Below are 23206 nucleotides of genomic sequence, written 5' to 3'. Positions count from 1 at the left end.
GCCGCTCGGCCCCGGCGCGCTCCGAGAGGCCGCCATGGGCACCGCGTGCTGGCTCGCGCTGGGCAGTCTGGTCACCCTGGCCGGACTGCTGGAAGGCCGGATTGTGGGCGAGGAGGAGGCCGGCTTTGGTGAATGTAACAAGTTCTTTTATGCCGAGACCCCTCCCGCGGGCCTGGCGGCCGATTCCCACGTGAAGATCTGTCAGCGCTCCGAGGGCGCGGAGCGCTTCGCCACGCTCTACAGCACCCAGGACCGCATCCCCGTGTACTCGGCGTTCCGCGCGGCGCGCCCAGGAGCCGGTGGCGCCGAGCAGCGCTGGCTGGTGGAGCCGCAGGTAAGCGAGGTGGTCCTGGAGCCCGGCCAGCGGCGGCGGCAGGCCGCTGGCCTTTCCTCCCAGGAACGCTTTGCACCCACCCGGAGGGCAGGACCGGCAAAGGCAGCCCCCACGCCTTGGGTGCCTTGGGTCAGGAACCCGCGGTTTCGCGTCCACCGCACGGCGCACCCGGAGGGAGCGGCTTCCTCACCTCCTGTCAAAGCCACAGCTGGGCTCTGCTTGAGCCTTCGCTTAAGCCGCGGGGCGGGAGGTCCCTGTATGGGTGGTTCTCCCTACGTTTCAGCGCAGTCATCTGCACTGTCTCGTTCGTTTCCTGGGTGGCGAGGGGCGTGAGACAGAAACCCAGGAGACGATTCAATCCGTAGAAAGCGGCGGCTGGGCGCTCACAGGCGTGGCGCAGGTCATTGCCACAACTTTTAGGGGCCAGAGGTGGGCATTTTCATCCCCATTTTACAGAGGAGGAGATCTAGGCTGGGGTGGGGGGCATGAAGAGGCTGGTGGAGGATCACCCAGCTGGTAAGATGGGGCAGGTCTTTTGGCTATACGTTCACTTCCCTTCTGCAGAGTCCATCCTAGTGTGAAAATCCTTCCCTGCCACACACGACAGCTAGTAAATTTGAGTTAGGACAATAAAATAAAGGTATAGATTTTTTAAAATGCAATGCGATAGTGACAAATGGTAAGGAAACGTTGACAACCTCCGTCTGATGGGAAAGACAAACCAGGTTTTCCTGACTCTTCATACCTATATTATCAGACCACTTGGAAATCATGTCCCCTCCCTGGTGTTCTGTCTTGTCTGGTGACAGTGACGAAATACTCGAGAGGCCCCCCAAAGCCCTGCTGAGCCTGCCGACATCTCTCCCCACGTCCGCACGGCCGCTCTCCTCTCTAGAACACCCAGCCAAGCAAGCTCCGTTTTGCCGGTTCTCTGCCTTGCAGCAGAGGCCGCCCCATCTGGGGGAGGAGCCGACACGCCCAGCACCGCCCACTCCTGCTGGCAGCAGCCTGCCCCGGGTTACTTGGGTAAACTGGAGACCAGGGGGTTCTAATCGCGTTCCGACACTTCTGGCTCTGAGATATGGGCTAGGTCTCAAGCAATCCGCCCTTCAGTTTCCTTACCTTCTCCACATCCATTTCCCCTGCCTCGCTTGTTGATGTTAAGACCGATGAGATCAGGGATGAGATCATACCTTTGTAAATTATAGAAATTTAAAATACAGTTTAATCTAAATTTAGTGTGTCCCCATCTGCACACCTAGGGCTCTCAGTGTATTCCTCAGCTCCTTCTTCACTGTGATGATAGGGCTGTGAAGAAAATAGATGGCCTGCTCCTTTTTCCTTGAGGATCTCATGGACTCCTTGGGGAGACAGAACGTACACGTGAGAAAGACAAGGAAATACCTGCTAAACGACTTTTGATTAAATTCAGAACAGAATTAGTAATCACTTACTGTGTGCCAGGTACTTGTGATACCAAGAGAATTGAGTGTGGCTCCAGAACTCAAGGGTCTGCAGGTGGAGCTTGCTGTATAGAGAAGTGACATAGCATCTGATTAGAGCCAGGCTGCCTGGGTTCATATCCCAGTGGATTCAAATCCCAGTGCCTCTGTGAAGTAGCTGTAAATTTAGACAGGTTAACTTGGAGTTACATCATAGGGTGTTTGTGAGGATAAAATGAGTTACTGTATGTAAAGCTGTCTGAGAGGTGTCAGGCACATAAGTAGCAGCTGTTATGACATAAGCAAAAAACAATTTAATAAAGGTTAAACAGAGACCTCTTAGATTTACCAGTCTTTGAGGTTATGGGTGAAAGCCTGAAAGTTAGGGTATTTGTGCTTGCCTGGAAGGATGAGGCCAAGAGCAGCAGGAAGACAAGCAGGAGGAGGGCATTTAAAGCAGAGGAACACCATGAGTGAGAAGTGCACGGCAGATTTAGAGATTAGTGCGTGGGGAGTGGTTGGAACAGCTGAGCTAATGTAAGTGAATAGGAGCGAATATAAGTGAATAGACTATAGTCAAGTGTTCATGGTGAAGTGGGGTAATGGAAGGGAGGGGTCAGATATGAGGAGTAATCAAGGAAGGTTTAAGGAGACAGAGCCATTTGTGTGGCTATTGAAGGAGGCATAGGGTTGTGATTTGGCAGAGAGGAAGTGGATATAACCCAGTCACATAGACAGTGGAGATGCTGGTGCCTCAGTAGAGTAATGAGGAATGGGGCTGGGGACATAAGAGAGGATGGGGAGGGAGGGTAGAGATAGTTTCAAATGACATCTTGAGAGTTGAGATGTACAGTTGGTTCTGAAAAGTACAGGAGGACAGAAGTCTCAGCCAGAATGATCACAGTGGCTGTGGACAGCAGGGTGCTTCTGCCTGCAAGATGGGGGTCGCCCTTAACCTCAGGTCAAACCAGCCAGGAACAGAGGGTATTAGAAGGGAGGGAAGGAAGCAGTAGGTGGAGTTGTCAAATGTGTGTGGGTTCCACACACACTGCAGCAAACCTGACTCCCCTGTGGCCTGCTCCAAGGAGGCCTGCCTCAGAGCCAAGGTCCCCACTGCAGAAGGATGCTCAGGGCTCAGTGTATACTTTTGGCTGCTTCAGAGCAGTTTGTGATGCTGAGTCGCCTTGTGCCCATGTCACCTTTTTATGAGGTCAGCGTTACCAAGAGGCCCAGCAGACAGCCTTAGGAGGGTGGGGGAGATGAGACAGGAAACTAAAAGGGGCTTTGGTGCTTGACTTCAGGAATGAGTCAGACAGAGCTAGACTGACACTGGGACTCCCAAGGCCCAATTCAGCAGCTTTGTGACTGTCTTGAAGTTCCTCTTTGAAAAAAGCTCCCAAATTAAAGACCATAGAAACTTAGTCACTCTTGTGCTTAAAGCCTTCAAGGTGTTGGCTGCCCAGCACCAACAGGACAAAGTTCAAACCACAGAATACAGTTTACAAGATCCGCCATGATGTGGCTCCTGTCTCCAGCTCCAGCCCTGTTTCTCACCTCTCCCCACCCTCACATTTTATGTTCTAGTATTATCCAACTGCCTGGAGTTCCTCTCATAAACCACACTGTTTGTCACATTTGTCCCTTTAATCATCTGATTCCCTTTGCCTTGAATGCCCCATCTTGCCCTTCACTTCCTTCACCCAACTCCTTTCCTTTTTTTATTTTGTGGTTGTACTTTAAGTGAAAGTTTACAATTAACTCATACAGAAATTTATACATACATTGTTGTGTGACCCTAATTGCTCTCCCTATACTGTGACAGCACATTCCTCCTTTCCACCCCTGATTTCCTGTGTCGATTCAACCAGCTCCTGACCCTATCTGCTTCTCATTTCACCTCCAGACAGGAGCTGCCCATTTAGTCTCATGTATCTACTTGAGCTAAGAAGCACACTCTTCACGAGTATGGTTTTATGTCCCATAGTTCAGTCTAATCTTTGACTGAAGAGTTGGCCTTAGGAATGGTTTTAGTTCTGGGTTGACAGAGAGTCCGGGGGCCATGCTTTCTGGGGTTCCTCCAGTCTCAGTCAGACCATTAAATCTGGTCTTCTTACTACAATTTGAGTTCTGCACCCCACTTTTCTCCTGCTCCATCAGGGACTTTCCGTTGTGTTCCCTGTCAGGGCAGTGATTGGTGGTAGGCAGGCACCATCTAGTTCTTCTGGTCTCAGGCTGATGCAGTCTCTGGTTTATGTGGCCCTTTCTGTCTCTTGGGCTAGTGCTTTCCTTGTGACTTTGGTGTTCTTCATTCTCCTTTACTCCAGGTGGGTTGGGACCAATTGATGCATCTTAGATGGCCGCTTGCTAGTTTTTAAGACCCCAGATACCACTCACCAAAGTAGGATGCAGAACATTTTCTTAATAAACTTTGTTATGCCAGTTGACCTAGATGTCCCCTGAAACCATGGTCCCCAGACCTCTGCCCCTGCTACTCTGTCCCTTGAAGTATTTGGTTGTATTCAGGAAACTTCTTAGCTTCAGTTTAGTCCAGTTGTGCTGACTTCCCCTCCACCCACTCCATTCTTTAAGATTCTGCTGAGGTGTCACCTCCTTGAGAAAGGATTCCCCACCTGAGTTAGATCCACTGCCTGTGCTAGGTCCATCTCTCTCTATTTCTTTACTTACCATATTGTTTTACATTTACCCGCTTATGTATCTCTTTCCCCAACGTGAGCCCTTGAGGGCTGAGGAGTGCATCTTACTCAGTCTTGTATTTCTAGTGCCTAGCACGTAGCAAGCACTCAGTAAGTGCTGAATAAAATAATTTGATGTTAGGAGGATCAACCAGGCAGCAGTGGGTGAGATGTTCTGATTGCGCTTTCCTGGTAAGAGAGCTTCCTGTTTCAGAAGGTGACCAGCAGCCCTATTGAAAAATTCCATATGCAGAGCTGGAACCTTCCTGTAAGTCTACCCCATCAGTCCTAGCTCTGGCCTTTGGAACTATCCCAAATGATTTGGATCCCTTCTCTGCAAAACAGTCCTTCAGTGTTGGAACCAGTCTGCCCATGCTGGAAGAATTTAAATGGAACCTTCTGAGAGACAGAATGGGAAATTTAAAAGGAGGCAGAGAAAACAGAGGGCCGGTGGTTTTACGTGGAATGTGGTCATCTTTAAAGTGAGAATAGGGTGAAGGGAGAAAAGAGATGAAAAAACATGTCCCTGTCTACCATGATGGGAGAGGTTTGGAGGGTTTTCAGTCAAGACTCTGAAATCCTGAGAACTGGTTTCTGGTTTAGTGCAAGGAGCCTTAAACCTCTTAGTCCCTCAACTCCTTTCCATTTAACAGAAGAATTTTTGGAGGAGGCACCAGTGATGCCCTTCCAAAGTAAATTGTTAATTCATACCAGAAGCTAACATGTAAGACCCTATCATTTTATAAACATGAACACTGGAAGGAACGGGCCTTATAGACAGTAATAACAACTTACAATTATTTAATCTTACAAAAATACTGTGAGGTACATATCATTCTCTTCATTGAGAGATGTAGCACAGATATGTTAATTGATGTGCCCAACATCATACAGCTTGGACTTGAACTCATGACTGTCTATTCCTAGTCCAGTGCTCTTTCAATACACCATGGAGATTCTTTGACTTCACAGTACGATCCATTGCATTAATGATCTTAGGACTTTAGTTTCCATCTTTATATGGGAATTCTAATTTCTTCTTGTTGTTAGCTGTCATCGAGTCACGAACAGAATGAAATGCTGCCTGGTCCCACACCATCCCCATGGTTGGTTGCGGATCAGACCATTGTGATCCATAGGATTTTCACTGGCTGATTTTTGGATGTAGATTGCCAGGCCTTTCTTCCTAGTCTGTCTTAGTCTGGAAGCTCTGCTGAAACCTGTTCAGCATTATAGCAACATGCAAGTCTCCATTGACAGATGGGTGATGCTGCTCATAAAGTGCATTGTCTGGGAACTGAACCCAGGTATCCCTCATGGGAAGTGAGAATTCTACCACTGAACCACTGCCTCATTCTTAATTTCAACTCCGTTTCTATTTCCCAATACTTGTCAGAGAAGTGGGAGCACATATTTGTCCACGTAAATGTTTCTCACATTGTCACTGGCTCCAGAGTGAAGGAGATACTCTGGTTGAGTTCAAAAGTATTTTTGTAGAGGGTCCAATGAGGACATATTTAAAATCTCAGTATATGACACATGAACAGTTGTCACAAGTTAGAATCTTGATTAAGTCCTTGGTCTTTAATTTCCATGGGTGGCTTCTTGCTTACACACCTTGAAACTGTCAAAAGCACTCTTTAATTTATTTTAACATCAGCCATCTTTTCACTGTGTCAGAGAACAGATGGATAGAACACATCATACACTCAATCTCTGTGTAAGGAACCCACCAAATAGGACAATTCTGATTCATACCTCCTAGTTGAGAGACTTGAGTTCAGATTTCTGCTCTGCCATTTACAAGCTATGTGACCTTAACTTCTTCCAGCCCTATTTTTCTGCTCTGTTAATTAAAGGTCATAACAGTGTTTACTTCATAGAATGGTTGTGACAAATAACCAAGATAGCACATGTAGCACAGTACTTGGAACATGGTAAGCTCTTGATAAATATTAATGTGTATTCATTATTAAGGTCTTACCTTAATAAGTGCTGGGCATACACACGGGCGCATGCGCACACACACACGAGTGGAATGTTGGACTACATAGATGAGTCCTACAAGTCTCTAGTAAAATGTAAGCTATGGAGGTCAGGCCTCAGACCTTAACATCCATCTGTGCATCTTCTCAAGTGTTTGGCATATGCCCCACATTCATACAGTAGATGCTCTGAAAATGCATGGGGAGAGATTGCACAAATGGAAGATTGAATGAACGAATGGATGGAGTTAGGTGATTTAAAAAAACAACAACAAAAAACAGGTTCCAGAGAGACCTCCACCCTCTCTGTCTTGGGCAACCAAAAGACGTGTTACCACAAAACAAACAGCGAGCAATGGCATTCCAATCTATTGTGCTGAGCCTGGGTAAGGCTGGGAAGCACCTGACTCAGGAAGATGGTTCCGAAGTAAATCACCCACAATTTCTTCCTTACTGTGGCGCAGACAGCACAAACAGGAACCACGCATGCTGTCCTTCATTGCATTTGTCTCCTTTTGTTGCTTTTTCATCACCATTGAGTTCAGTGTTTCCATTTGGTTTACAGGTTATTCTCAGGAGCAGGTTAAAGTTCTTAGCTTATGTTGGCAGAACATTTCAGGGATATTTTATCCTGAAACAGTCCAGTAGTGACATCACTGTACACTATTCTTTCAATTCAGACCTAAATTTTGACAATGCAGGCAGGGAACTATCATTTATTTATCGTTACTGTGTGCAAGGGTATTCACAAGTTAACTCATTTCATCCATATAACAGCTCTTCTAGGTAAGCATTGTGATCCATGTTTTACAGTTTAGGAAACAGATGCTCAGAGTGATGAAGTGACTTGCCCAAGGTCACACAGCTGCTAGATGGCAAAGCCTGGATTGGCACTTATGGCCGCCCAACCCCAAAGCATATAGAGCTCTCTTTCTACGCTACCATGATGCTTTCCAATTAAAATGCCAGTGCTTTCGCTCTAGATTCTACGTTGACTGACTAAATTTTGTAATTTTATTGAATCAAACCAGTTTCTTGGATGGCTTACCGTTTTTCTACTACCACACTATTCTGAAAAATCTCAGCTTTAGATTGTCATTAGCTCAGGTGTTAGCTCATCCTGATTGGATGGAGCTATCCTTGGGGAATAAATATTTTATTCTTAGGGTTTCAATGTTCTGTTCCTTTTGAAATGTCAGCTATACAAAGGAAAAGAAATCCTTCCACTTGCTGGTAGCTCCTGCCCCTAGAATTGCTATAAATCCTAGAATGATTTTTTTCTCCTTCAAGATGCATGTCATGTCTCCTGAGTGATTACTTACCCTTTTAGTTCCATAGAACTTTCTCAGCGATCTGTTTGGCCACTGAAAGGAAGGAGAAATGAAAAAGAAACGGACTCATAGGTTTAGCCAAGAATAGAAGCACAGTTTAGTATTCCAGTCATGTTTTCATTGACCCAGTGTCTGACAGAAGTATGGCCCAGTCAAAAGATATCAAGTCTTTATTTTTAATAAAAGCTGAAAATATGGCTACATTTCATTTTTTTAAAGTAAACAGATTGATTTACATTTTCCTATTAACTCATACTTTTATTTTAGAGATGACGGGTCTTCAGTTTTGATTGACCTTCAGTTCACAGGGACATTGAATACTTTATAAAACCCTCCCTTCTCTGCCAATTAATTCAACAAATATTTATTGAGTACCTACTATGTGTCAGAAGGAGCTCTGGTGGCACAGTGTTTAAAGTGCTTGGCTGCTAACCAAGCGGTAGGTGGTTTGAACCCACCAGCCACTCTGCGGGAGAAAAGACCTGGAGGTTTGCTCCCGTAAAGATTACAGCCTAGGAAACCCTATAGGGCAGTTCTGCTGTGTCCTATGGGGTTGCTATGAACCAGAATCAAATCAACAGCACACAACAAGAACAATGTGTCAGTCACTATTCTAGGCCCTGGGAATAAAGCAGTAATTCAAACAGACAAAAATCCCTACTCTCATGGAGCTTAAAATCTAATAGAGCATAGAGATGGTAAACAAAATAAGTAAAAGAGATAGCATATTAAATAGTGATAAGTGATAAGGAGAAAAATAAAGCAAAAAAGGAGGATATGAACTATCAGGAGAAGGGTGAAGGTTTAGAAGGGTTGCTAGGGATAACATCACTGAAAAGGTGACTTTTGGGTAAAGACCTGAAGGAAATGACCAAGCCAGCCATGCACATACTGGGGGAAGAATGTTCTAGGTAGAGGGAACAGCAGGTGCAAAGACCCTGAGGTATGAGTATTCCTGGTGTTTGATGAAGAATAGAGAGACCAGTGTGGCTAGAGAAGGATAAATGAGTAGAGAAGCAGGGGCTGAGATTAGAGAGGAAAGAGAGGGTTGGCAGATCATTTAGGGCCTTCTGGACTATTGGTGAGAAATTTGGCTGTTTCTCTATGTGAAAATGGGAAGCCATTGTGCAGTGTTCTGAGCAGAGATATTTAACATGATCTGACTTACATTTTAATAGGATCGTTTTGGCTACTGTGTTGAAAACAGACTGTATGAGGTCCAGGGCAGAAGCAGAGAGACCAGTTAGATGGTTTCAGTGATCTGATCAGAGACAATGGTGGCTCAGACCTGGGTGGTGGTAGTATATGTGGCAGAGTAGTGACAATGTAGCTCTCAATATATTTTAAATAAAGAGTGAAGAGTCTTTGGAGTGAGAGAAAGAGAGGAGTCACAGATGACTGTAAAGATTTTGGCCAGAACAACTGGAAGAATACGCCTCTTGAAGAAGATTAGGAATATTAAAGGAGGAGCTGGCTTGGGGGTCATATCAAGAACTGGGTTTTGGACATGCTAAGTGTGAGATGCTCTCAGGTGTTCAGTGGAGCTTCAAGTGCTGGTCTAGAGCTCACCAGGTGCTTACATCATGCCAAGTACTCTTCTAGGCATTTTTTCACGTGTGTTCTCACTTGATCCTCACAACAACCGTGTGAAATAGGTACTGTTATTCTTGTTACACAGAGGAGGATACTGAGGCTCGAGAAGATAAATTACTTGCCCACATTCATGCAGCTACTAAGCCCTAGTTTTCTAACACCAGAACACACGTGGAGCTGCCTCCATCACCAAACCTATTAATGTTTTGGGAGATCGCCTATTTAATTCTCTTGAATGAAGTTTCCCCTTTGAAAATTCACACATTCCTTTACCGGGATTTTTAGAGCAGGACGTATTCTCAGCCCCACAACCACATGCCAATGAATGTCAGACCCTCAAGGCTTCCAGGTGCCCATTTGTGCCTGTAGCAAGGGCAGTTGCGTGCTCATTAAACACTGCACTGGGCTGAGGGAGCCACTGTTCCCTTTGCAATCTTTCCCCATTTCAGTTTGTCATGAACATTTCCTGTGATCATTGTGGAAGTAGATGTTCTCTATCCGGCACTGGGTTCGGGCAGGGGAATGGACCATAAAAACTATTAACTCTGTCGAGCAACAGATATTGTCCCCTGGGTCTCAGTGAGAAAGAGTGGCAGGGCTCAGGGAGGGGTTTTTCATTTGTGGGACATGGAGCTGTTGCTGCCAGAGACAGGGCTGGTAGGTTGGGTGTGGTGCATGAGCTGGAGGAAGGCAAGCCCGGCTCCTGACTGGGTGAGAACTGCCTGAGGGGCAAAAGGGTGCAGGTCAACCACACCCTCCAGAGTCCACCTCCAGCAAAGGCGGAGAACCCACTTACTCATCCATCCTGCAGCCTCAGTCAGGTCTGGAGCTCCTTCTGTGCACCCATCCTGGTTCCCTAGGGAAGTAAAGTGGCTGAACACAACACATTCTGAAATTTACTAATCCAGAAATGCAATAAGCCCAGCTCTGGGACCAGAAAAGGGACTCTGCTCTGACTGAGAACACCCTGCCTCCTTGAAGGTGCAGAAGTTCGTTTTTCCTTTATGACTCTTAAATAAGCTCAAGTCCTTCACCTTTGCACGTTCTTACCTTTGCCTTTATATCCTGGGTAATCTGGATTCAGCCTCTGCTTGGTAGATGCACCTTTCCTATGTGTTTGGGAGATAGCAGTGTTTCCTGACACGGACATCTTCTTGCCATTATCTTAGCAGTTATAGCTAAGGGAGAAAGCAGATCTGCGTTGGGTCTTTTCCTCTTTTGACCAAGATGCATGATTGAGCAGGGACCATGTGAGGAATTGGCCATTGTCTATGCTTTTGAAAGGTTGGGCATCCACTACATTCTTCGGACACACGAAGCATGGAGAGAGGAAAGCTGAGTTTGTGAACTATAAAAATCCTTTCCTCATTCTTGATATTTCTGTTGTATCTTGAGCCATGGTAGGCATCATAACGTCACATGCCTCCTTCACAGGCGAGGCTACTCTTGGTGATGGTTGAAACCCTTTAGGGCTCTCCATTTCTCTTCAGATAGAGACAAGACTCCTTATCGTGGTCTCCAGAATCCTGCATGGTCTGTCCCCCATGCCTCTTCCAGCCTTATCTGGTGTCACACACTTTGCCATGTCTTTGGCTCTGGATACTTTGGTTCATTTTAGTTTTTAAAACAATTTTTATTTTCTGTCCCATCATAGGGCCTTTGCACCTGCTGTTTCTTATGTTTTCCATGATCTCCCCAATTAGGTCAACTACGCATAATACTCTGTAGTAGCACCAAACACATCTCCCTTTGCTAGCATGTTCCAGTTGTCATTTATCTGTTTGACTAATTAAGTGTCACCCAACTAGACTCTGAGTTCCATGCGGACAGGGCCCAGGGCTGTTGTTCTTCATTATTGAATCCTTATTGTCCAACACAGGAGTCAGAAAAGGGCCAAGGAGTAAATATTTTAGGCTCTGTGGGTTATATGGTTTCTGTCACAACTATTCAACTCTGTCATTTTATCGTGAAAACAGCCACAGGAAATATGTAAATGAATGAGCATGGCTGTGTTCCAATGTAACTCTCTTTATGAAAACAGGCGGTAGGCTGGATTTAGCCTACAGGCTGTAGTTTGCCAACCCTGGGTCTAGCATAATGATTAATAAATGTTGAATGCTGAGCACTCAGCAAATATGAATTGAATAGTGGCTGTGAAATTTAAAAACTGTGCAAGCCTATTCCTATTATGGTGGGGCAGCTCTAGATTTAGACTTAGAATTTTCAGCTCATCTTTTTATTGTTATGTTTGTAGTTGTTATTATTTTTTTTTATGATTATGAAAGTAATATGTGCATTTTTCCCCTGAGCATTTCAGAAGAATATAAAGAAACACAGATAACCAATCTTGACAGTTTGTGTCTGTGTGTGTAACATTCCAGAAATTTTCATTACACATAGAGACACATGTACACTTTCATACCCCTTATTCTAGTCAACTGGGTTTGACATCCTTTTGTACTCTGTAAAACCACGTCTAACAAGCCCCTCAAACAACCGTCACCCCTATGGAGTGAGAGAATGAAGGGAATCTTTTGATGGGTGAATCTTGACATAAATATAAACAATCTTTATTTCGTTGAGCATTTTCATTTACAAACAGAAGACCGGGGGACTTCGAACACAAAATCCACTGACATTTTTCTTTCAAGAGAATCTAATGGATAATCCACGGATGGCTTGAAATAATCATACCTTCATACCCTTTTCTGTGTTCCTGAGCAAAGAAGGCATTAGCATTCTCCTCTTGTAGAAGAGGAGCCAGAGGCCCAGGGATTTACTGACTTCCCAAAACTACAAGACCAGTAAGTGGCAGAGCTGACAGATGCCCTGATTTCTAATCTGGTATTCTGTTAATAAACTCTGCTGCCATGTAACCTCACTTTTAGAGGAAATTGAAGAAGAGCTACAATCATAAAACCCAAGAGAAAAAGCCAAAGAAACAGAAATTATTTTGCCTGAGGGAAGATTTATTAATTTCAAATAATGTTTATTACACAGCATCAAGAAGCAGGTGTTCTTTATCTCTTTTCTGCTTAATGTAAGTGGTTTAGGTGGGATGCAAATAAACCATTTCCTTATAGTGTGTTATTATGCTGTGGAAAAGGGTCTAAACCAAACCAAACCTGCTGTGGAGTTGATTCTGACTCATAGAACCCAATGGGACGGAGTAGAAATGTGCCATAGGGTTTCTGAGGCTGTAATCTTCACGGAAGCAGACTGCTGCATCTTTCTCCCTCGGGAAAAGGACTATCAAATCTCCTTCTATAATGGTCTTTAAAATGAAGGGTAAATTTTGCCTGTTGGCTTTGGAGAAAAGCTATCTATAGTTATAGTATCGTGCGTGGAAATAGACAAAGAATCTCTTCCAGTTTTCAAATGAAGGTGACTTCATAATTGAGTTGGCAGTGCTATCTCTCAGGCTGTAATTCCATGCCCAGGTAGTCCATGGACCAGGCTTGTTACTGCTGTTGCTTTTGCTGCTGTCAATATTGGGTACCCTTCTGCTCCTCCATCCCCACCACAGCGCAGTACCTCAGGCTAACTGATAAGAAGGAGGAAGCTAAGGAGTTAGGAAGACTGTTGTGTGCTTACGTGTGTGTGTGTGTGTTTCCTCTCAGTTATCCTAACTACTAATTAACACAATAAATGTGGTCATGGCCACTCTGAGACAAGAACTTATCATAAATTTGTTCTCCCTATGATAGAATTGGAAACCCTGGTGGCGTAGTGGTTAAGAGCTATGGCTATTAACCAAAAGGTTGGCAGTTCGAATCTACCAGGTACTCCTTGGAAACCCTATGGGGCTGTTCTACTCTGTCCTATAGGGTCACTATGAGTCAGAATTGACTTGATGGCAACAGGTTATCATAGAATTGGGGTTTAGGAGATAACCATGGAATTACAGGGAGTTTCAGTGACAGAAACAAGCTCACCCTGTTTATTTGTTTGCTTGGCCATCTGTTTATTCATTCATTCATTCCTTCATTTATTTCAGGTCAGCAGCCCTAGAATCTTAGCATTGCAAAAGATGAGTGATCAATCATTCAGCTGCTAACTGAATACTTTTATTGGTGTTGTCATTATCATCAGCATCAAACACCATTTGTTAAGAACTCAAGACTAAGCTAAGAAATAGGAGTCCAAGACATAGTCCTTGACCTCAGGAGTCTTTTTACTTAGTTGGAAGACAGATCATGAGCAAGAAGTAGGTTTGCTTAACTCTCTCGCTCACTAGACTATTCGATCGTAGGAGGCAAGGACTGAGCATAATACAGTGGTCAAGAAAATGAGTTTTGTAGTGAGACAAACTTGAGTCCAGCTTTGCCATTTACTGCTGTGTAACCTTGGAAATGTTACTGAATCTCATGGAGGTCAATTCCCCATCTGTGCACGGGGCCAATAAATTGTCTTGATCCCACAGAGGAGTTATGTGATTCAGTGAGATGATGTGTGCAAAAGGTACTATGCATTGTGCCTAAGCACGCTACACATATGTTAAGTGTGTTGAATGACAACCAGGGTGAGGGTATTACACTCCTAGGTTTGACCTAGTGTTACTGCTGAAATGTCCTCCTTTCCTCCCCACATACACACCCTGCTTCATCACCTCCCTGTGACTGGTCTCACCTTTCTCTCTGGATTCTGCTGCCTGTGCACCATCCTCTACGTTGCTGTTGTCTGATGATATTCTTCTCTATTGAAGAATTTGGTACAAGTTCCTTTTCTCTGCGCCCAGGGTGTCCCTTTAATCTGCTCTCAGACTTCTAGGACCAAGATGCCTTGTCTCTTCATTTGTCCTAAGTTTTAATCCTGGTGTCTAGAAGATTACATTGCCTACAAGATCCTTGTCCCTATTCCCTCAGGGTTTTTCCTGCGTTCTCATAAGAATAGGACTCCTGAGGCACCTTGGTGCAAGAATCATAAACTCGCTCAAGTTTATTTGCATGAAGGGCAGGGCTATTGTAAGATATCACTGGTAGATTCCATAGGCATAAGAATTGAGATACACAGTCCTCAAAGGAACTGGAGCTGGGAAGCTTCTAGAAACCAAAGTTTTCACAGAGGCTTCAGGGTCTCTCTCCGGCTTTTCTTCCTCTGCTCTCTTTTAACCAGTTCTTCTGCTTGCCCATTGGTCAGTCTGGTTGCCAGTCCTAACCTGCATCTAGGCTCCCCACCAACTGTGGTCAGTCTCTGAGTTTCTTAGGTTGGAAACCCAAGAGAGCAATCTGGTTACCTGCTGGCCAGATTGGCTGGCCCTTGGTTGTAACTTGCACAGAGATTGGTGAGAGAGGGTCATGTGGTAAGAAATGCTGCCCGTTCAGAGACAGCATCAGAAATAACTAGAAGCAGAAGTTGAGTATGGCAGGCACATTAACTGAAATGGCTGATTCACTTGGTGCTCTGCTGGGAAGGCCCAGAGTGGACCCTCACTACTCAACAGAACTTGTTCTGTTCACCAAAAACTGCATGCAATTCATGCTAGCTACAAAAGCCCCAAGGTGGGTGTGATCTGCCAGGACTGGATAAGTTAAGATCTTGAGAAAGGCGTCATAGGAGCTGTAACAAGCAGAATCATGGCAGGAAATAGATGAACTCTCAAAACAGTTGAACCAACAGAATTTAATGAAGAAACTGTTTACGGAAAATTAAGGGAGTCCACAAAGATGATGAAGCATCCAGGGACTAGCAGTGGCAGGAAGCTGTTACCATCCTAGGCCTAATGGGGTAAAGAGTGGAAACCTGGTGAGAGCTGTGCTGTAGAGAAACTTAACCAGAGGCAGAGCCTTGGCAACCAGGCAGGGAGGGAGCAAGGGAATAAATACTCCGGTCTCTCCCTCTTCCTGCCCTCCCATTGGCCGCCCCAGTCAGAGGCCAGAGGCAAGGGGGCTTGGGTGATGTGACTACTAGAAGTCAACCTCCCAGGACACAGATCAGGGCAGAGAAGAGTGAAGAATGGGTCTGGGAGGCAAAAGGAGACCACCCAGCACAGGAACTGTGAGGTATGAGCCTGACCTTGACACCCAGGTAGGACCTAGGTAGCAGAGAGGAATGGTGAGGACATCCCCAGCCAGTCAGGGCATGAGCAGTTGTACAGAAGGATGCCGGGGTACGTAAATGACATGGTTGGAGCCAGTCAGGGATTTTGGTTGACTATAAGGGAAGGTTTGAGAAAAGAGATTGAAGGAATTTTGGTGGAGGAGGCCCATGAATAAGCAGCTTATCATTTTACCAGGAAGCAATAGGATGCCACTGAAGGTGTTAAAAGAGAGTAGTGATTTGTTCAAAAGCATATAAATAGCAAAAACAGACTTCTCATTCCATGTAGGAATAAGGCAGGAAATCTATGCTTTCACATATTATATAATCAACATATTAGCTGATGCAGTAGGTAGAGGATCCAAATTACCATCACAACTCTTGGAATTTGTAGATGATGCCTGTCACAAAGAATACCATCTGAATAGGTTAAGCCCAGTTGGTGCATATCCAAAGATGATACAAAAGTTTGTTTTTCAGTGTGGGGACCACCTGCATCAGCCTCACCTGGGGTGATAGTTAAAAATGCATATTCCCAGCCCCACCCCACACCTACTGAGTAAATCTCTGGTGTGAAGCACAGGAATCTGCATTTTTACCAAAGCCAAGGTGATTTTGATACAAACTGAGTTTTGAGAACTATTGATTTAAGGAGATGTCACTAATTTCCTGTCAAAGCAAGGGCTTGATTCTACCAAAGCCTAATAAATGGAAATGGGAAAAAGATCTAGTCCATAGGTTGCCAATTAGAATCAGAGTAACCTGGGGAACTCTAAAAACCTACTGATGCCTGGCTCCGCCCCTAGAAATTCTCATTGGTCTGGGATGAGTGAGGAGGACTGGGGGAGTATGGCGGGTTTTTTTTGCTTTAACAAACAAATTTATTTTCTTACAGTTTTGCGGGTTAGAAGCCTGAATTCAGAGCACCGACCCTAGGGGAAGGCTTTCTCTCTCAGCTCTGGAGGAAGGTCCTTGTCTCTTCAGCTTCTGCTTCCGTTTCCTTGGAGACCTCCATGTGTCTTGGCATCTATCTTACCCCATCTCTCCTCTGCTCACTTGCTTAATCTCTTCTATATCTAAGAGATTGACTCAAGATACACCCAGTACTAATCCTACCTCTTTAACATAACAAAGACAACCCAATGGTGGTATTTTTTAAAGCTTCCAGGTGATTCTGACACACAGCTAGTGTTGAGAACCCCTAATCTGTCAGAACCCAGAAAGTGGAAAAACTTAGAAATGGTGACATTTCAATTTAACTGACTTTTCTGAATTCTGTACCACATAGTCAAATGCTGAGAATAATTGCTCTGGAAAAGAAAGCAGAGTAGGGAGTGGAAAACAGGCTTCTGTGAGTAATGAGGAAGGAAACTGGAGAAGACCAGGGATGATGTAACCTGAGAAGGTGCTGCAGTTCGGGAAAGGTCTTAAAGGAGCCGGCTCCCAAAAGGAGTTTGAAACTTGGGCCTCTGTGAGAAGGAGCAGAGGAGTCCTGAGGGAGTTTGTTTGCCCCTGGGACCACTCTCTGGCCTCCCTCAGGCCTCTCTGTCATCCGTGTTTATTGCCAGTTTAGAGTTGGTGCTTTTTTTTTAATTCCCCCTTTAATTTTTTTTTTCAAGAAAAAGGAAAGCCTGAAATGGAAGTGGGAAACCTTTTATTTCCTGTTTCACTGTCTTCTGACTTACGAGGAGAAAGCTCTTTTGCCTCTTGTTTGTCCATCCCCACTACCCACTCAGCAAGTGCTACACACCTACAGGGTACACAGCACAATGAGTGCAGTGGTGGGTCCGTGGTAGAATTATTGCCTTCCAGGTGGGATACCGGGTTTGACTCTGGACCAACGCACCTCACGTGCAGCCACCTTCTGTCTGTCAGTTCAGTCAGCGTAGAGAGTAGGCTTACATATTGCTATGATGCTGAACAGGCTTCAGCGGAGCTTCCAGACTAAGACGTAAGAAAGGCCTGGCAGTCTACTTCTGAAAATCAGCCAATGAAAACCCTTTGGAGCACGCTGGTCTGGTCTCAGTTGTACACAGGGTCGCAATGAGTTGGGGGCCGGCTCTAAGGCAGCTAACAGCAGCAATGCCTATGGCAGGAAGGTCTGTGAGTGGCCTGGAAGCACAGAGGAAGTGTGATTCACTTGGAGGAAGGTGGAGAGCATGGGAAGCCTACTGTATGGCTGAAGGGCTGGCCAAGGAAATAAAAGCCTCTGCATTTCTCTTTAAAAAAAAGGGCATCCTTCTAATTTTTCTAAAGCTGTGTCTGTTCCCAAGAGGATCAAGAATATTCTAAATGCTGGGCAAGGAGGCTTTTTTCCTTCAATGGGTGGGTCTGAACTTTGTTTATTCCTTTCCTTCGAACTGAAAGTTCTGGTGGTTGCTCCACCTCCGATGTCCTTAATCTTGCTCTTGTGCCCCCGCAGGCCTCCCCCTTCTTTTCTGAAAGGCAGCTCTTTCCTGTGCTGGGTATTTTCCGTGGAAAATAGGTTCTCCTAGGACTTACTCGGGGCCTCAGATCTAGTTCATTTTAAGGTGTGTGACTGTCCAGAGGACCTTTAAGCCTCATCCAGCTCTGATTAGATTATCTGGTGTTCAGTTGTCAGCTGCACTCATGATTCCTCGTAAGGAGGGGGTCCTTGACCCACCTGGTGTTGGGCAGCAGGGTGATAGGTTCTCTTATGTGTGTACATATCCTAGACTATGTAGCAGAAACAAAATGGAACACTCACTGTTGAACTCTATCCATTATTTAACTCTTGAAAAATAGAACAAACCCCAAAGGAAATAGCTTCGTTTTCCCCACAGAGGCGATAGGAGCTCACTAGGTCATCTCCTGATCACAGGAACTGGTCTGAATCATCGCTGGCATGTACTTATGTTAAAATTCTCCAGGGGAAGGAAACTCCACGCTTCCCATGGCCAGTCTTGCAAAGTTTAATAACCACTTTGATGATGCCATTGAAAACCCTATGGAGCATAGTTCTACTCTGACACACATAGGGTCGCCATGAGTTGGAGTCAACTGGATGGCAACTGGTTCTTTTTTCCCCCCACTATGGCCACCTTTTCCATGCTGCAGATCCTGAAGTAGAACTAGAAAGACAGTCGGGCCTTTGTTTTCTCATTTCCAATTGGAGCGACTCCTACGTGCGTCAGAAGAATCTTGTAGAGGTCAAACAAGATAACTCTGACATGCAGGGCCTTGGTGCTAGTTGTAGGGAGAGAGATAATCAGATCCTGGCCCTGACCCCTCACTTCAGTGGGACAGACAGATAGATACACATATAATTTCAGTGCAGGGAAAGACTCAGCCCTATGTTGTCTTCGGTGGTCAGCCTGCCTAACTCTATCACTCGCTCATGTCCCAGACTCCTTAGAGGTGTCTCCACTCATACCAGCTACACAATCATCAGCAGGGCCATGCCTGCTACCTCTACCTGCGAGCTGCTGACTCATTGCTCCTTCTCCCCCTCTCCCCACTTCTTGAGCCGGTCTTCCTCTTCGCCTCCCCTGCACCAGCTCAGTTTCTCCGCATCAGCAGTGTCATTAGCCCTCACCTGCAACCCTAGGCCCTGCCACCTGGACTCTGAGGTCAGGCACTTCCATTCTGTTGGAATGTGCCTGAAACATTAGAGTGACAAGGCTTCCATGCATCACACCCACCGCAGCACTTACCAGGCCAGTTCATTCTCTCTGTCACTGGACTACAGATCATTGCTCAGGGTAAAATAAGTACACAAACTAAAACCTTGGCCTAAGAGAGCTGGCCCACCCATTTATCCTGGCTGGCTTCCACCGGGCCAGCCTTCCTTCTCTGCAGCCTTTCTTTCCTCTCTTGCGCATTCCCTGGCACAGTGACCTTATGAGGCTTCCAGACCCTTCTCAACTTCCCCTACACTGTGCCCCCCCTGGCTGCCACCTCTGCACTCACGGCAAAAAACCCTACCACCACTTCCCTGAGAACTCACCAACGCCGGCTTGCTCATCCACCCTCCCCTCATCCTTCCCTGCTTTCTCAGAAAAGGTTGCCCTTATCCTAAAAAAAAAAAACAAAAACAAAAAACCCATTGCTGTCAAGTTGATTCCAACTCGCATTGACCCTGTAGGACAGAGTAGTACTGCCCCATAGGGTTTCCAAGGAGTGGCTGGTGGATTCGAATTGTTAACCTTTTGGTTAGCAGCCAAGCTCTTAACCACTGCACCACCAGGGCTCCGCCCTCATCTTAGATCGACTCTTTTCCATGTGCTCCTGATATTATTCCCTTTTCTGTCCCACTCCCCATCGCCGCCATCACAATGATCTGTGTACTAATCTACTTAGTGCTTTGTTGTCTTGGTGGTTGTTAGTTGCTGTCAAGTTGGTTCTGACTCATGGCAACCCCATGTACAACAGGACAAAAAATTGCCAGTACTGCACTGTCTTCACCATTATTGGCGTGCTCAAGTCCATTGTTGCCTTCCAACCTAGGGGGTCATCTTCCAGCACTATATCATACAATATTCTGTTGTGATCCATAGGGTTTTCACGGGCTAAGTTTCAAAAGTAGATCACTAGGCCTTTCTGGTTAGTCTGAAAACTCTGCTGAAACCTGTCCACCATGGGTGACCCTACTGGTATTTGAAATACCGGTGGATTAGTTTCCAGCATCTTAGCAACATGCAAGCCACCACAGTGGCTTGACAGACTGATGGTGGACTTAGTACTTAGTACAGCGTAAGTAAAAAAAATAATTACCAAGAACCTACCATATGCAGAGCTCTTAATTATGATTTAGACAGACAAAAAGTACAAGATATGATCCCAACACTTAAAGTCTGTAAAAATACAAGGAAGTAGATGTATGGTGCCTACTCTCCTGCATGCTGTTTCCCTTCTCTCATAACTCTTTCCTCTTGACTTCCAAATCCCCAGTTGGGTACACTGCATGTGCCTTTTAAAACTAATCTTGGTAACTAATGATGAGCTTCTCTGAGTCTCAGCTGGACCAAAATTGATCCTCATAGTCTTCTGGCCCTCTGGGATCCTGTGTCACATCAAAGGCTTGATGCTGGAGTTGAAGGAACTCCCTTCGACCTGCCACGTCCCTGAGCTATTTCAGGGTAAGTGCTTGTGAACATAGCATGGAGGAGTTGGGAAGAGAGTGAAAGGAAGGAGGTTGTCTTAGTTATCTGGTGCTGCTATAACCAAAATACCACACGTGGGTGGCTTTAACAATCAGAAATTTTTTTTCTCATGATTAGGAGGCTGGATGTCCGAATTCAGGGTGCTGGCTCTAGGGGAAGGCTTTCTCTGTCGGCTCTCAGGAAAGGTCCTTGTTCCTTGGTGAACCTCCTGTGGTGTGGTATCTATCTTCCCTCATCTCTGCTTCTTGCTTGATTGTTTAATTTCTTTTATATCTCAAAAGAGACTGACTTAAAACACCCCTTACACCAATACTGTCTCATTAACATAACAAAGAAAACCCATTCCCAAATGGGATTATAACCACATGTATAGGGGTTAGGATTTACAACACGTATTTTGGGGAGACACAATTCAATCAATAACAGAGGACAAGAGAAGAGAGGAGAAGAGAAAAGAGAGAGAGCTCTTGCAAGCTGGTGAGCACGTTGCTGCTGACAATGGCTGAAGCTTCCTGTTTGCATTCTGCAGATCGTTATCACACTTAACAAGCAGCGCCTTCTCCCTCCTCCGTGACAAACTCCCCATGGCAAATCTGCACCAGGTGATGACTCTGGTCCCTGAGGTTCCATGGATTTTACAGCCCAGAAACCCTCAGGGCCTGGGGCTGTGCTCAGTGGCTCCCACATCTCTAGCCAGTCACCTGCTGATCGGTCCCCCTGAGATGCTCTGGAGGAGCATCTCGAGTAACAGACCCCAAGACACCCCCTTACATAGAGACCCAAATACTCCAACCTTCCAGGGCTTCCTTTCCTTGGGTAAGGGAGTGGGGGGAGGAAGATAATCTTTGCTTATTCCTGTGTTCCCTTGCCTCTCAAGCTAAGGCCCTGTTATTGTCCTGCCTTTTACCTAAAGACTTCTCAAACGAGATCTGTTTATGCAGCCTCCTCTTGCCCATATCTAGTCACTGTCTTCCTCCTAAGCCCTCTGTGGAAATTGCCCTTTGAAATCTTGCTAATGATTTTCTAATCATCAAAGACCTTGGCTTTCATCTCCATCCGTCACTTTCCTCTCTGCAGCAGGTGACACACACCATTGATGCCTCTCTAGCTGAACCTTTCTTCTCCCTTGACTTCTGACGTGAAACTGTTGTTAGCTTTTGTCAAGTCGGCTCCAACTCATGGTGTCCCCATGTACAACAGAATGAAACATTGCCCGGTCCTGCACCATCTTCACCATCATTTGTATGCTCAAGTCCATTGTTATGGCCACTATATATTTTGAGTGCCTTCCAACCTAGGGGGCTCATCTTCCAGTACTATATCGAACAATATTCTGTTGTGATCCATAGGGTTTTCATTGGCTAATTTTCGGAAGTAAATTGGTAGGCCTTTCTTCCTAGTCTGTCTTAGTCTGGAAACTCCACTGAAACCTGTCCACCAAGGGTAGCTCTGCTGGTATTTGAAATACTGGTGGCATTGCTTCCAGCATCATAACAACACTCAAGCCACCAGTATGACAAACTGGCAGATGGGTGATAGACATGATGGATACATGGATTATCCTTATTGCTCCATCTCTGTCTCCCAGTTGTTTCTTCATTCTCCTCTTGTCCTCTAGTGGTAGCAGCTGTGGCTGTCTGCCTTCCCTTCTTTATGCAGAAGCTTGGGCTATCACTGGCACGGGTTAGGAATTTTGGAGTCTAAAAGGCTGGTCTTAAGCCTTAGCTCTGTCACTTACTGGTTGGATGACCTTGTATATGCCACTTATCTGAGCTTCAGTTTTCCCACGTATAAAATAGAGATGATAATAACGCCCAGCCTGTAGTGTTACATGAAGAGTAAATGGGATGCAGCAATGTGTTCCAAATTTTATTCACTTGCAGATCTGCTTTACAGTTTTTGCTGTATCTGCGTACTTTGTTGCTATTGTTAGTTGCCTGGACTCATGTTGCCTGGTCTTTGTTGCTTTTACTGAAGACAACCTTATGTATAACAAAACAAAACATTGCTTGGTCTTGTGTCATCTTCATGATCATTGGAATGTTTGAGTCCATTGTTGTGGCTCCTGTGTCAATCCATCTCATTGAGGATTTCCTTCATTTTTGCTGACCTACTTTACCAAACATGATGTCCTTTTCTAGCAATTGGTCTTCCCTGATGACTTGTCCAAAGTAAGAGAGTCGAAGTCTTGCCATCCTTAGTTCTAAGGAGCATTCTGATTGTTCTTCTAAGACTGATTTGTTTGTTTTTCTGGCAGACCACGGTATATTCCATACTCTTCAGGATCTGTCTCCCTGGAATTACATGTCCACATTGATGCTTCAGTCCTCAAAAACCATCAGTGAATTTCCACTGTGTGCAAAGTAAAGTCCAAACTTGAAAAGCATAGCATTCAAAGAGCCCAGAAAGCAGAACAGAGCAGTGGTGCATTATAGTCACCAAAATCAGACCATCCATTCTTACAGTGTGATGTTGGGCAAGGTACTTGGTGTCTCTGAGCTTTGACTTCTTCTGTGAAGGGAAGCAGTAGGGATGCTATTAGGATTAAATAAGATACTTTATGTATTTACCGAGGTGTCAGGTACATAGCAAGCATTCAGTAAATGGTAGTGTCTTAGGCTGGGTTCTCTAGAGAAGCAAAACCAGTAAGTGTATAAATATATATA

The 23206-nt window shown here is 45.2% G+C and overlaps 1 protein-coding gene across 1 annotated transcript in view; it reads left to right on the top strand.

Annotated features, from left to right (window-relative positions):
* The first annotated feature begins 6 nt into the window (after window positions 1-6).
* The window catches only part of ENDOD1 (endonuclease domain containing 1), a 40241-nt gene continuing 17041 nt past the window's right edge, over window positions 7-23206 (top strand). Inside the window, exon 1 of the mRNA XM_004385546.2 lies at window positions 7-334. Coding sequence (XP_004385603.1) covers window positions 35-334 — 300 coding nt within the window. The 5' untranslated portion in view covers window positions 7-34. The remainder of the gene's footprint in view (window positions 335-23206) is intronic.

This window comes from Trichechus manatus, unplaced genomic scaffold (assembly GCF_000243295.1).
Source record: "Trichechus manatus latirostris isolate Lorelei unplaced genomic scaffold, TriManLat1.0 scaffold00141, whole genome shotgun sequence".
Lineage (NCBI taxonomy): Eukaryota > Metazoa > Chordata > Mammalia > Sirenia > Trichechidae > Trichechus > Trichechus manatus.
This window is presented reverse-complemented; position numbering and strand designations above follow the sequence as displayed.